The 13,883-nt window shown below is 44.3% G+C and overlaps 1 protein-coding gene across 4 annotated transcripts in view; it reads right to left on the bottom strand.

The window, feature by feature from the left end:
• Window positions 1-3,686: 3,686 nt before the first annotated feature.
• The window catches only part of LOC134469896 (RNA binding protein fox-1 homolog 2-like), a 54,739-nt gene continuing 44,542 nt past the window's right edge, over window positions 3,687-13,883 (bottom strand). For 3 of the 4 annotated variants that reach the window (XM_063223930.1, XM_063223923.1, XM_063223942.1), the window contains exons 9-12: window positions 13,500-13,545; window positions 9,904-9,989; window positions 8,338-8,416; window positions 3,687-7,506 (exon numbers count right to left, since the gene is read on the bottom strand). In XM_063223930.1, the coding sequence (XP_063080000.1) occupies window positions 7,462-7,506; window positions 8,338-8,416; window positions 9,904-9,989; window positions 13,500-13,545 (256 nt within the window). In that variant the 3' untranslated portion in view covers window positions 3,687-7,461. Of the gene's footprint in view, window positions 7,507-8,337; window positions 8,417-9,903; window positions 9,990-13,012; window positions 13,056-13,499; window positions 13,546-13,883 lie in introns of all 4 variants that reach the window. The other variant, XM_063223937.1, reaches the window with a different exon arrangement.

The following is a 13,883-nucleotide window of genomic DNA, read 5'->3' as shown; positions in this document are numbered from 1 at the left end:
CCACAACAACTCATCAGAAAACTGGACAAACTAGGTTTCAGCACCTCCCTCTGCAACTGGCTGCTGGACTTCCTGATGCAGAGACCACAAGCAGTACGGGTAGGGAATAACACCTCAAGCACCCTGACCCTGAGCACGGGGGCTCCGCAAGGTTGTGTTCTCAGCCCCCTGCTGTTCACGCTGCTGACACATGACTGCACAACGACCCACAGCACTAACCATCTAGTGAAGTTTGCGGATGATACAACACTGGTGGGCCTCATCACTAAGGGCGATGAGACCCACTACAGAGAAGAAGTAGACCTGCTGGCCAGATGGTGCAAAGACAACAACCTCCTGCTGAATGTCAACAAGACCAAGGAGATTGTTGTCAACTTTCAGAGGGTCCAAAAACAACTGCCACCACTGTGACCATCGACGGTGATGCTGTGGAGAGAGTGAGCAGCACCAAGTTCCTTGGAGTGCACATCAGCGACGACCTCTCTTGGACCACCAACACTACATCACTGGCGAAGAAGGCCCATCAGCGTCTCTACTTCTTGCGCAAACTAAAGAAGGCAAGTGCTACACCCTCCATCATGACAACATTCTACAGAGGAACCATAGAGAGCGTCGTGTCCAGCTGCATCACAGTGTGGGGAGGAAGCTGCACGGAGAAAAACAGGAAGACACTCCAGCGTGTTGTGAACACAGCGAAGAAGATCATTGGAGTACCACTCCCCTCCCTGCAGGACATTTACACCGCAAGCCTCACCCGAAAAGCACTGATGATCATCAAAGACACAAGCCACCCTGCACACAAACTGTTCAGCCTCCTGCCCTCTGGAAAGAGGTACAGGCGCCTCCGTTCCCGTACCACCAGGCTTGCAAGCAGCACGATGCATCAAGCAATCAAGATACTGAACACTCAACCCACTCTCCCTTCACTGTCAGCCTCTAGCCAGCCAGGCCACTGACAACGCTCCCCCCCCCCTCATCCCCACCACCATATCTGCGACTGAACATTCCACCTGCACTACTACATCTGTGACTGAACTTTCAACCTGCACTAACTCAAAACATACACATGCACACACACACACACACACACACCACACACACACACACACACACACACACACACACACACACACACACACACACACACACACAACACACACACACACACACACACACACACACACACACACACACACACACACACACACAAGCACACTGCACTTTCTGCACTAAACCCAAACATACACACACTGACACACAACTCATACTCACACACATACACACACACACACACACACACACACACACACACATACACAGTTACACACACACAGACGCACACCGCACTTTCTACCTGCACTAAACACACACACACACACACACACACACACACACACACACACACACACACACACACACACACACACACACACACACACACGCACACGCACACACACACACAAAAGACATACAAACACACACAGGCACATACTGCTGCTGGTGTATTTAATAAAATCCCTTTTTTTTTTTTTTTTTTTTTTTTTAATCGTCATTATTTATTTCTTCAAATGCTACTATTACTATGTCAGAACGCTATAAAGGACTTTTAGAAAAAAGAACAACAAAATACCTCCTCTTAATGTATGTTCTCTACAAGTCTTCTGTTGTCCAGTCTTGCACTTTAAATGTCTGTATGAGCAATGTCTACGTCCATACTGTCTATGTCCATGTATGAGTACTGTCTATGTCTATACTGTCTATGTCCTTACCTAGATTAGTCTATGTCTGCATGGGAGAGCAAGAAACGCAATTTCAAATTCTTTGTATGACCAGTGCATGTAAAGAAATTGACAATAAACTTGACTTGACTTGATAATATGCCTATAGAATAATATGGCATCATCATTATTAATCATATTATTATTATTATAATTAGTACTAGGCCTATTTTCAACTAATTAACATTCTATTCCAATCAACTTATGTTAACATACTATTCCAATCAATTTATGGGAATTATTTCTTATGTTTGTAGTATTCTGCATTTTGTCAGTGCAACACAGCACAAGCCTTGGCAGGTGTGTGTATGACAATAGCGGTTTCCTCACATTAGGCCTACTGTGCCTGACAGAACAGGTATGGTTCTTACTCATCCCGGTAGAGGAGTCTGACACATATAGCCGAGAGGCGTTATTCATAGCTGTGTTTCGTAAGCACATTTAGTCTCAACACTCTAATGCGTTGACTATGGCAACAAGAAACATGGCAGTGTGGGGGTCAAAGAAATGGCATTGGCAGAGTCAAGCATATAGCGTTATGAATCATGCGTGTCAGCGCTGCCTTGACCTGGCAGTACTTTACAGTTGACCTGCTCTAATGAAATCCCTTCTCCCGTGACATTTCATGTTCTCACAGGCAAAAAAGATCCTCTTGGCCTCGCTGCCATCCACACATTCCCCTCCCACGGTCGATCTCAATATTTCAACGCGCACAAAAGAGATCCATAGTTTTTAATTAGTCTCCATCGTTTAACTGCCCTGAATTTGACTTCTTCAATTAAGCTCCACTTCAATTTCAATGTGATGGGACACCACACCAGAGAGGCAGTTAACCTCCTGGCTTTTCGAAAGTCAGCCAGGCAGAGTTCCTCAGACAGAACTCAACTAATTAATAAAAACCATTACAACAAATTACTTTTCATCAATCGAACCCTCTTGAAGAAAATGTTGAACTACATAAATAGGAGAACATTTATTAGGCCTACACCAGTTTCAACAGATTGGGCCAGTGAAGAAGCTTGTACCAAACTGTGAAAACTGTCTCTAAAACATTGAGTTGAAAGCGTTCTGGATAACATTTAATCAATTTTTTGTTGTGTTAAAGATGTGCGCATCCAAAAACAACATTGTGACCAGAAATGGTGATAATATTCCACAGAAACCGTGTCAAATCCATGTATCTCTGGGGACAATTCTGGATTGCATCCTGCAATCATACCCTGCACAGTACATTGTAGTGCAAGCAAAAATCAATAGACTACATTATATCAGTCCTAAGGTCAGAAACTGTATGACTCATTTGAAAATAAACAGACATGACACCAGTTTTAAAAACCAAACCAACTGTTTATATGTACATTCAAAAACAATAACAGAAAAAGGCAGGCATGAATGTGGTGTAAATCTTGAAAAAACAAAACAAAAACAAAACAAAAAAATACACAAGTCACGTTTATTTTTTTCTTCTTTTTTTAAATCGTAAACGGAAAGTTAAGGGAGGGGGAAAGCTATAAGGGAGGGAGGCAGGCAGACAGGGACGGGGGCAAGGTCAAAAGTTCAGAGGTCAAAGTTGAAAAAGCCCACAAGTCACTTCCTCTGCAAGGCAGGGGGTGCATCCCAATATGTGTCCTTGCCTCCTCCACTTGTGCTTGTCTCCTCGTCCCGCCTCCTGGCCCCTCCTCCGTGGAGAAAACGATAAAGTTTCCCAGCTGTCAGCCTCGCCACAACAACTTTTGAGGGACTGTTTTTCATTCACCATCCCAATTGCAAATGAGAAAAAGACTTTACAATTGAGCTTTTGCAAGATATTGAAATATAATGCTGTTGTCAGTGATGTCATCATGACGAGAAGCAAGTGGAGGAGGCAAGTGGAGGAGGCAAGGTCACATATTGGGTTGCACTCAGGGTATCCGTTGGAGAACTGGTGCTGGCCAGAGGTGGTAACACAGTCATCCAGCCAGCAGGCTGCAGAGTCTGGGAGCCAACTCAGAGTGATAGAGGAGTGGGCGGGTGGCTGGGTGTAGGTTCAGGGGGCATAGAGTCATAGTCAGCTACAGAAAGGCTTGGACCTGGGGGCCAGGGGTTGGGGAGAGGGTGAGGGAGGGAGACATACATCACAGCATAGACAATCTGATCTGATGTGGCCCTCAGACATCACAGCCCACCAGCACCAAGCAGCACTGCGTGGCAGGCGGCCGGGCTTTGACCTGCGCAATTTGGTGCCATCATCTGCCTGTGGAGGCCAAGTGAATCGGACAGACACGAGAAGGCCGTTGGGAGGATTATATTTCTATTGAAATGAACATCCCAGACCCAGCATTTTGCAAACACTTAAAAAATAAGAAAAAATTAAAAACAGCATTCAGATTCAATTCCAATACAACACTGAAGTATTATGTAGACCTCAGAGCAACACAGCTGACAGTTACTAGTTAAAAAAGGTCGTCCCCCCTCCCTTTAATCTAATGTCAAATATACAGGTTTGGCTTGAGCAAAAAGTTTATTACTTGAAAATTAGAATTATTATTTTTTGGTTCAACCTCTTGCCAAGACCAAACAAAGGAGAACAACCAAGTGAAACTGCTTGCCGATTCTGTCCGCCTCCCTCTCAAAAAACTACACTGGTGCCGTTTTAATACTTATATAGAGTCTGAGTGGGTTTAACAGGACAAAACGAAACTCAGCTCAAGCTGCCTATAAACACCTCAAGTCCTCCAATAGGTCCTCCTAGGCTTCAACAGATTTGTTTCCTCTTAGCGTTCAGAACCCCGCTGACAAAATCCAACGTCCAACTGAATGGGCCAATAAGCTCCTGCCACAGCCTGGGTTATTGTCCCAAGAGCACGCCTCTGTGAGTGTTCATCTATCTCCACTACACTTCAACCTCTCAACCACCTTCGGCCACAATCATTTCCTCCTCATCTACTCCTCTCAGCCACGGTGACATTTACACTGCTGGGGTTTCTCTACAAAAAAAAAAGTGTCACACTGTCCTCCTGCGACCTGTCAAGGTGGCCTTTATCATCTTCGTGGCTCTGAGGAGAGGGGAGATCACACGACGTTAAAAACTGAAGCCGTCTACACATCCACAGTCATCCGCCCCCTCTTCAAACAGACAGACACATAGCTTGCAATCTCTCCCCTCCCCCACTTCACCACTGGCTTGCTGTCTCCACACATCACGGTTTGCGAGAGGTATTTGCTTGTCAAAAAAATACGGACGACCTCATTTGCTTCTTCAAAGTCTTCTTTCGTGTTAACATTTTGTACTGTAGTGTAGGCGGTCAGCCCTTGAGGGAGTGGTTGCTACGAATGATTAAAAAAACCTCTAAATAAATTAGCGTTCTGTCTACCCAATCCACATTTCACGCTCTTCTCTTTCCCTCTCCTCTCCCGTTCACTTCTTCCTTGTGAAGCTGTCGGGTGTCTCCCTCCAAGGCAAGGTGCTTCTGAAGCACTTCTGATGCAACAATGTCATTTTTAAACAGACATGCAAAGACATGATTTCTCGTTTTTAAAAAAGCTAAAATAACAGCAACATCAACCATTAAAAGGATAATCATACGTGTATACAGTTGACCAAAGAAAATGTGCTTTTTTTTTAGAGAATCTTTGGAACCAAAAGAAAAAAACAATAGCAATAATATAATAACAATAATTGTAGCAACAATAATAACATAGTCTGAGTATATGGGCTATACAGCACAGGAGAGGGAGACAAGGTTTATACAGGTTTGTCCCATCCTGCTTTAAGGGGAGCACTGAGGCAGTAAGCTCTGGTACATACTGGACTGGACTACAACATTCCCAAACAGACCCGACACACAGAGAAAAAGGAAGCATAGGTGTACGTGACTTGCACTGTCCCTCGTAACCCCCCTCCGCAAAAAAGGGGGAGGCCATCTGCACGAGCTGATGGATTGGAATTAAAAAGTCGAGAACAGAAAAAAAATAACAGAAAAAATAAAATATCCTACAATGATTTTTTTTTTAAATTGGTAGGAGCACCACTGGCTTTTTTTTTTTTTTGAAGTGTCGGGGGGCACACTAAAGGTCTCCCGCCCCCCCTCAGCTCGGCTGGTGTCCCTGTCCTGAAGCCCTGAGAATTCCCATCTGGTCTGTGAAACTTGTCCGGCTCCTAGTTTAGTGTACTTGGATGGGCTCTAGCGGTGGATGGGCTCTAAAAAGACGGTCTAACAGGTCACTCCAGACGTGACGTTTGAAGAGGTTGGTGCGCTTAAGGGAATGCTGTGCAGTCTCTTTTACACACACAAACTCTCTCTCTCTCTCTCTCTTTCTCTCACACATAGGGGTCTCAGAGCTGCTCATGGTTTGCTCCTGAAGAAAGAATCGATCGTATCTCCTTTTTTTGCTCTGTGAGTCCTTCTCAGCCAAAAAGATGCAGACATTTTAGATAGACAAGATAATGTGGATACATGATACAGATTGAAATGCTTGCGAGACTAAAAATATTGAAAAAGAAGTGACAATTTTATAATAGTTATATAATACTAGTAGACCTGAAAGTCAAGACCAGAAAATGTGTCTAATAATAATAATGACTGTTGCTCATTTAAAAGTTACTTAATTGTTGTCCCCTTGCATGACTTCTTTAACTGTAAATCAGTCATCATTATTAATAAACATTTTCTAGAATCAAAGAAAAAAAAAAACATGAGGTAATGCAGAACAAAAACAAGAGGTTTTGTTTTCTTTTCCTTGTCAGTCTCAAAGAGTTCTTTCCTCGCTGCGGTAGAGTTGATTGTAAAATAATGAAGAATTTGGTTTCGCCCATGATCCTTATGATGTAAAAGATGAGTCAGTTTATATGCTGGAAATTTTCTGCTGCTCTTGTTTTTTTCCTTTTTTTTTCAAACGCTACGAGAAGTCAGTCCTCGAGAACTCTGCTCCCAAACATAATGGTTGTGCCCTTTTGAAATGTATCGGAAAGACGAAGGGAGTCCCCTGGCGTTGTAGTATTCATGGTTTGTCAAAATGAAAGTTGATAGTACATGCTTGAAAAGCCAAACTGTGCATGGAGATGTGGTGTGTGTGTGTGTGTGTGTGTGTGTGTGTGTGTGTGTGTGTGTGTGTGTGTGTGTGTGTGTGTGTGTGTGTGTGTGTACACGTGTGACTGGGGTGGTCATGAAAGTAATAAAAAAGACAATGTTCACAATGATTCACTAAACATAATACTAGTGTCAGCGGTAATACAAAGGTTCTGTAAAATGACTCATTTCGAACACAAAATAGTGATTGCAAAGCTGTAGTGTGTACAAAAAAGAGAGAATAATAATCGAGCAGCGATTTCTCTGTCCTCCTTCTCTGAACGGTCATGTTGTGGCCGTCCGTCTTCTCTGTTGGTGTCCTGCAGTCTTTTGCAAAACGTTGCTGCCACTGTCCATCACTGGTCCTTGTCACCTCCTGTTTTGTGACAGACTAACTGTGGGAGTGTGTGTGTGTGGGTGTGGGTGTGTGTGTGTGGGTGTGTGTGTGTGTGTGTGCAAGTGTGTGTGGGTGTGTGTGTGTGGCTTCTGTACCAGGGGGGTCCCGAGCACAGGAGGGAAGCAAGAAGAGGAGGAGAGTTGGGGGGGTTCTCTGAAGGAGGGAGGAGTGGATGGAGGGAGAGAGAGAAGGAGGAGGGGAAATCAATCCGTGGGGAGCAAGGAGGGTGGCGTGGCGTTTAGTAGGGAGCAAACCTGCTGTATCCGCCCCGATATAAACTAGCCTGTGGAAAACAGACAGACAGGCAGAGAGACAGGGGTGAGGGAAAGGCAGGAGAACCATTTGATAAACAAAGTCAAGCAGAACCCTTAGATTAATTCAAAATATACGAAACAAGGCATGTGAAGCCCAAAACAAGATGTCAGAAAAAGCTTCATCCTGGCCATCCTGGCCCAAAGGGACATTTTTTTCTGACATTTTATAGACCAAACAAGCAAGTTAACAGTAGTTTGTAGCAAGCCTGCCCAGAAAGGGGTCCCCAACAATAATGCCACTTTCTTTACAAATAAAAACAATGGCTTTAAGGGATAAAATCAGACTGTATATGTGGGTGTGGCCCAGTTTAACCAAGCTACGGCACAGCTTTAGGTATAAAGACAGAACTGGGCGCTAGTAGGAACAGCCCATTTCTATACATGGGTTCTAAGTTTTTTTTTCCCCCTGGCTGCATGATCCTGGCTGCGCACAACTCAACCTCTCATTGTTGGAAACCACTGTCAGTCAAAAAAATTAGCTCATATGGCTGGCTGGCAGTGTCTTGCCCCTCCTAACAACACTGTGTTTATAAACTAAAAAAAACATGTATTCAACATGAGCATTATGGTAAACAAAGGCAGCTGGCCATGTGGGTGTGTCCGACCTGTCCTGCTTGGCATAGGTGCGGTGTGTGTGTGTGTGTGTGTGTGTGTGTGTGTGTGTGTGTGTGTGTGTGTGTGTGTGTGTGTGTGTGTGTGTGTGTGTGTGTGTGTGTGGTAAGTAAGTGCTGTGGCACAGGTGCGGTGTGTGTGTGTGTGTGTGTGTGTGAGGTAAGTAAGAGCTGGCCCCAGGCCCTTACCATGGCACCAACTCCATAGGCGGCAGCAGCGGGGGCCAGGGCGTGGTAGGGATCTGCTGTGGTGTACACCCGGCCATAACTGAGGAGAGGAACACATGCACACACATGCACACACAATGGGGATTAGTGGGACAATTGCACAGCGATTTTGACTAAAGACTGAACAAAAGTCTTAATGCAATGTTATGATACTCTTAACATTCACCATTATCAAAATGAAATGAACTGTTAAAACTGTTGTGTTTTCATGGCAATTGGTATGAATACACTTGCTGGACAGTCTGCAATAAATTTTTTTCTTTCATGCACAAACAGTGAAGCAATTTTCTTCGATAGAAAACAAAAGCATTCAGTTTGTGTTTGAGAAATGAATATGTTTGCTTGGCTTGAGTCATATGTCCCACTCATTAGTGGGCACCGGTAATCTAATATTTGCATCCTCTTAGTCATTATTCTTCTTGGGCTGGGTAGGCCGCTGAAGTGTCTCTGAGCTGGGGTGGAAAAACAGGATTTAGGTGGTAGTATGCTGATATTTTTAAATGCAGATATATTTATCGTTTACATGTAACCACGACATGTGGATAAAAATAAAAACTATTGTGACAGGTGCGTTTTATCCCCCAAAATAGGATATTTTTTTAATGCTCATTCTAAAACTCTTGTTTACGTGAGAGGCCAAAACGAATGTGTTTTCAAATATCCACATACGTGTAATCAGCACCTGAGAAGGTAAAAATCCTGCCAGGCATTCCTTCTGCCTGTGCTGCCAACAGCAGGTGATTTCACTACTTAGCTAATCAACGTGGTTGACGAGGTACAGAAGTGAGGATCAGCTGGTTCTTTAGATTGTCTCACTTTCTGAACCTGGAATGTTTGCCACTATCTGCAGTACTTTTTCCATCAAAAACATGATTAGTTTTAACTCAATGCGCCTCTGCAACAAGAAGCTAGTGCAACACATGCGATGGGTTATATTGCGTTATATCGCTTTAACACTGGTTTGGTCTTAAAAGTTTATTTAAAGTTTATTTAGCTGGATGAGATGGTTTTGGAAAAAGATGTATCTCTAAAGTTGATGGGAAAGGTTTGAAGCGATATAGGAAAGCCACGCAGCTGCAGAAGCTATGAACATTGCTCAAACAAGTGATGACAGTTCATGTTGCGTCTTGAGCAGGACATTCTCTCTTTCCTACGTTCTTATCACAAACTGTGCATTATATTCCGCTAAAATGTTGATGGAAAACTACTGAACGCATTAAAAAGATGCAAATAAAAAAGGGCCGCTCTAATTCTCTGGAAACGTTCTGCTGATGGAAAACCAACCAGATGCATCTTATATAGGTAGTAAATAATTCAATTTAATACTGTAACCGCTTCAAAATCTGATGGATAAAGCATGTGAGTGGCAGAGGCACTTCATGGTCGGGGTGAGTCGCCTGTGCATCATGATACTATATGACCCTTTCACTTTCTGAACCCGGATGCTTGCCACTGTGTAAGAGGTGGGGGCACTTTAAGGCTGGGGTAAGTCCGTCGTGCATCACGGTGGAACTGTATGACCCTCACCTGTCACTGTAGGCAGCTGCAGCGGCTGCGGCGGTCGCCCCGGTTACAGCAGCAGGCTGAGCGTAGCGATAGGCAGCATAGCCTCCCTACAACACACACCAGGAGACACACACGGGGTCAGGTCAACATGATTACAGCAGGGAGGGAGAGAGAGAGAGAGAGAGAGAGAGAGAGAGAGAGAGAGAGAGAGAGAGAGAGAGAGAGAGATTGAAATCTTATGGAGAAAGAATGAAATGAGAGACATGTCTTTGAGGCCAATCCATGTCACATATCAATGTCAAGAATAGGAGCAATCCCTCATGAAAATACCCCAGAGCCAGATTAAATCCTTGCCAAACTAGTAATTTGTTGAGAAGCGCATCCATTTCTCATCTAAAATTACTGAAGTAAATAATGCCATTAGTCGCAAAAAAATATTTTTAACCGAAAAGCAGAAGCAGTAGCGGCTTATTTTACCTCAGATGACCTTGCCTACATATAACAAAACCCTGAAAAACTCAGTGTTTTGGAAGGCTGCTTTCCCCCACAGTGCCTCTGGCCACAGAGGTATGGGTTAGCAGACAGGAAAAAATGGAGTGAAATATTGTTTTGATGATGGAGAGGTTGACAGCATTACTCAATCTCCCGTCAGCTCACTGAATAATGACAACGGCCGGGGCCACATGCTGAGTGCATGCCATTTGCCCGTGATATGAATGCGCTCGAAAACAGCCCCCTGGGTTAGCAATTTTTCTAGCATTCGCCTGATTCATCTTCACAGTTGTAGGCATTGGTTCCGCATTTAGACTTTTTCCAGGACCTGCTCCCTTTGTTGAAAAATGAACATGGTTTGAGCCACAAAGAGGCATGGTTTTGGACATGGTTTGGCCACAAAGAGAACATTTGTGTACATAAAAAAACATTACCACAGATACACAATACAATGTCAATTTTCAAAGAGTGAGGTGTACAGAGGAGAGGAAGAGCGAAAAGCACTCACACACAGAGAGAGGCGCGCACACACAAACACACACACACACAAACACACACCGCCTTGATTAAATACACTGCATGCATCCCCAGTGTGAATGCATCCCTGACCAAGCAGCCCAGTTTGATTTAGTGCCCTGATTGACTACAACTCCCAGCATTCCACTGTAGCCCTGAAGAGGAGAGGAAGAGAAGAGAAGAGAAGAAGAGGAGAGGAGAGGAGAGGAGAGGAGAGGAGAGGAGAAGGAGAGGAGAGGAGAGGAGAGGAGAGGAGAGGAGAGGAGAGGAGACAGGAGAGGCGCAGAGAGAAGAGGAGAGGAGAGGAGAGGTGCAGAGAGGCGTGGAGAGGAGAGAAGAAAATAAGAGAGGAGAGGCGCAGAAAAGAAGAGAAGAGAGGAGAGGCGCAGAGGAGAGGAGAGGAGAAAAGAGCAGAGGAGAAGAGAAGAGAGGAGAAAAGAGCAGAGGAGAAAAGAGGAGAGGGAACAAGAGCAGAGGAGAAAAGAGGAGTGGATGAAGGGCAAACGGGGAGAAAGAGAGAGAGCAAAGCTCCTCTGTCAACAGCAAGAATGGTAAATCAAGGCCAGAGAGATGAAGAGATACAGAAATAGGATCTGAAAAGAGGTGGGAGCGGAGAAGGGAGAGAGAAAGAGAGAGAGAGAGAGAGAGAGAGAGAGAGAGAGAGAGAGAGAGAGAGAGAGCGAGAGAGAGAGAGCTAGAGAGAGAGAGAGAGCGCGCGAGAGAGAGAGATCACGAGAGGAGATAAAAGATAGTGTAGTAAGTGCATGCATTTATTGATTGTCATGCTGTAAGTGTAAAAGGCTGGGGGATGGGTCTGCTACTGGCCGCCTATAGCTGCAAGTCTTCAAAGAAGAGATATCAAAGCTAGACGATTACGTGTGGCTTGCTGGTGATGCTCACAAAGGCCTTCATTGCTAGCTTGAAAGCAAAGGCAGCTATAGATATTGAATATATTCCTATAGGATTCTTTTAGATTGTACACACATGTACAATACGAATATTAAGCTTCGTATTTCTCTTGGGAAGACGCTTAAGATTGAGCGGCCATACGTAACTGGAGAAAAAAGGCCGCCGTTAAGGTTACTAGACCGTCCTTAAGGAGTACTAACTAATTCATGGGGTCTGTGGCTAGTGGCAGAAGTCCCATATAGCGTGACCTCGAAGTAGGGCTGCACAATTAATCGAAAAATAATCAAAATCGTGATAAAATAGTGAAATCGAATTTATGATTTTAATCGTGATTTAATCGTGGCAATAGTGACCTACTTTTGAGAGCGTCCTTGAAGCCAGAACATACTGACAGGCTGGTGTTTCTGGTCAGAAATCTGTCCACTTAAGTTTCATGCTATTGCCTTTACATAATTATTACAATTCATTTTATTTTGCTCATGTAATGCATTCTTGGTTATATTTCATCTTGTTATCATATCGTGATTATGATTTTTACCAAAATAATCGTGATTTTGATTTTTTCCATAATCGTGCAGCCCTACCTCGAAGTGTATTGAACTGAAGACAGGAAAATTCAAGAGACTCGTGCCCCAAGAGCGTTAGTTTGTCAATAAATCGCATGTAATACAAAGATGGTGTTTCCATACTGCGATAAGAAACCTCTAATATCCCCGTATACCACTGTCAATATTCCAATAATATAGTAAATAATAATTCATGCTGTCTTTCAGATCGGAATTATGCAATAGCGCAAAGCAGCATGGGATTTCCCTGGCTAGTAATAAACCTGTATACACTGTCATTGTTCCGATTTTGACTAAACACACTGCAATGCTTCGTGCCACGGTGAGGGACACGCCACTGTGGCAAAAGAAGGCATTGGAAATGTTTCAGCATGGTAAACTGTTGCTGGATTAAAGAACCCTTAACACCACATGCCAAACCGCAGACATGCAGGACAATGCCAATTAGTTCAGCCCATCCCCATAATCAACAAGAGGAGATTCCAGTGAGTTCATTGTTATTATTATTTTTTTAAAGCAAGGAAAAGAGAGGTGAGATTAAATGGTGACATTAAAATAAATAAATGAATAATAAAATTCAAAGCCACGGCAAAGATCATCTAAGAGAAGAGAAAATGCACACATTGTTGGGGTTGTATTGACCCTACCTGAGGCAATCTGCTACTAACGACTGACTCCTGAAACACTAGTCTATAGAGAGAACAAAAACATCTGGTTCACACATCCTGACCGGCTCATACACACGCACACAGACACCAATACAGAGTGGTCCACATCTGAACAGTGCACCACACAGGCATTATGTGCATGCATGTAGGCTATACAATATACAGCATATTTCTTCAATGGATGCCAATTCAGAAATGGACACTGATTCAGAGCTATTTTGAAGAGGCTTGTCCCAAATCGTTGCCATGTTGACTTCAATATTGTGGCACCATGCAAATGTCACATGCCTATCTGCATGTCACTGTGTATCCACCACCACTTGTTCAGATTTGGGCAGCACTCTGCAAGCGTCATTCATCACTCATCACACACATGCAGAGAGGCAGAGTGAGAGGAAAGAAAGAGAGAGGGTGTTCTGAACTGAAAGAGAGGTGGGGGGTGGGGTTGGGGCAGAGGTTTACTTACGTATAAGTCAGCGGCGGCTCCATAAAAACCATCCTGATACACCACACTGAGAGACATAGCAGCAGGCCAGCAGCAGAGGATGGAGGGAGGGAGTGGAGGATACAAGAGAGGTGGAGATGGAAAGGAGGATGGAGGATGGAGGGGAGCCACACGTGGAGGTTTGTGGAGACATGAGCAGATACCCATTGGGAGACAACACAGGAAGGGGAGAGGAGAGGAGAGGAGAGGAGAGGAGAGGAGAGGGGAGGAGAGGATAGGGGAGGAGAGGATAGGGGAGGAGAGGAGAGGACAAGAGAGGAGAGGAGAGGAGGGGAGAGGAGAGGAGAGGAGGAGAGGAGAGGGTAGGGGAGGAGAGGATAGGGGAGGAGAGGAGAGGAGAGGAGA

Source organism: Engraulis encrasicolus, chromosome 2 (genome assembly GCF_034702125.1).
Source record: "Engraulis encrasicolus isolate BLACKSEA-1 chromosome 2, IST_EnEncr_1.0, whole genome shotgun sequence".
NCBI lineage: Eukaryota > Metazoa > Chordata > Actinopteri > Clupeiformes > Engraulidae > Engraulis > Engraulis encrasicolus.
Note: the sequence above shows the minus strand (reverse complement) of the source record. Positions and strands in the feature narration are given on the sequence as shown.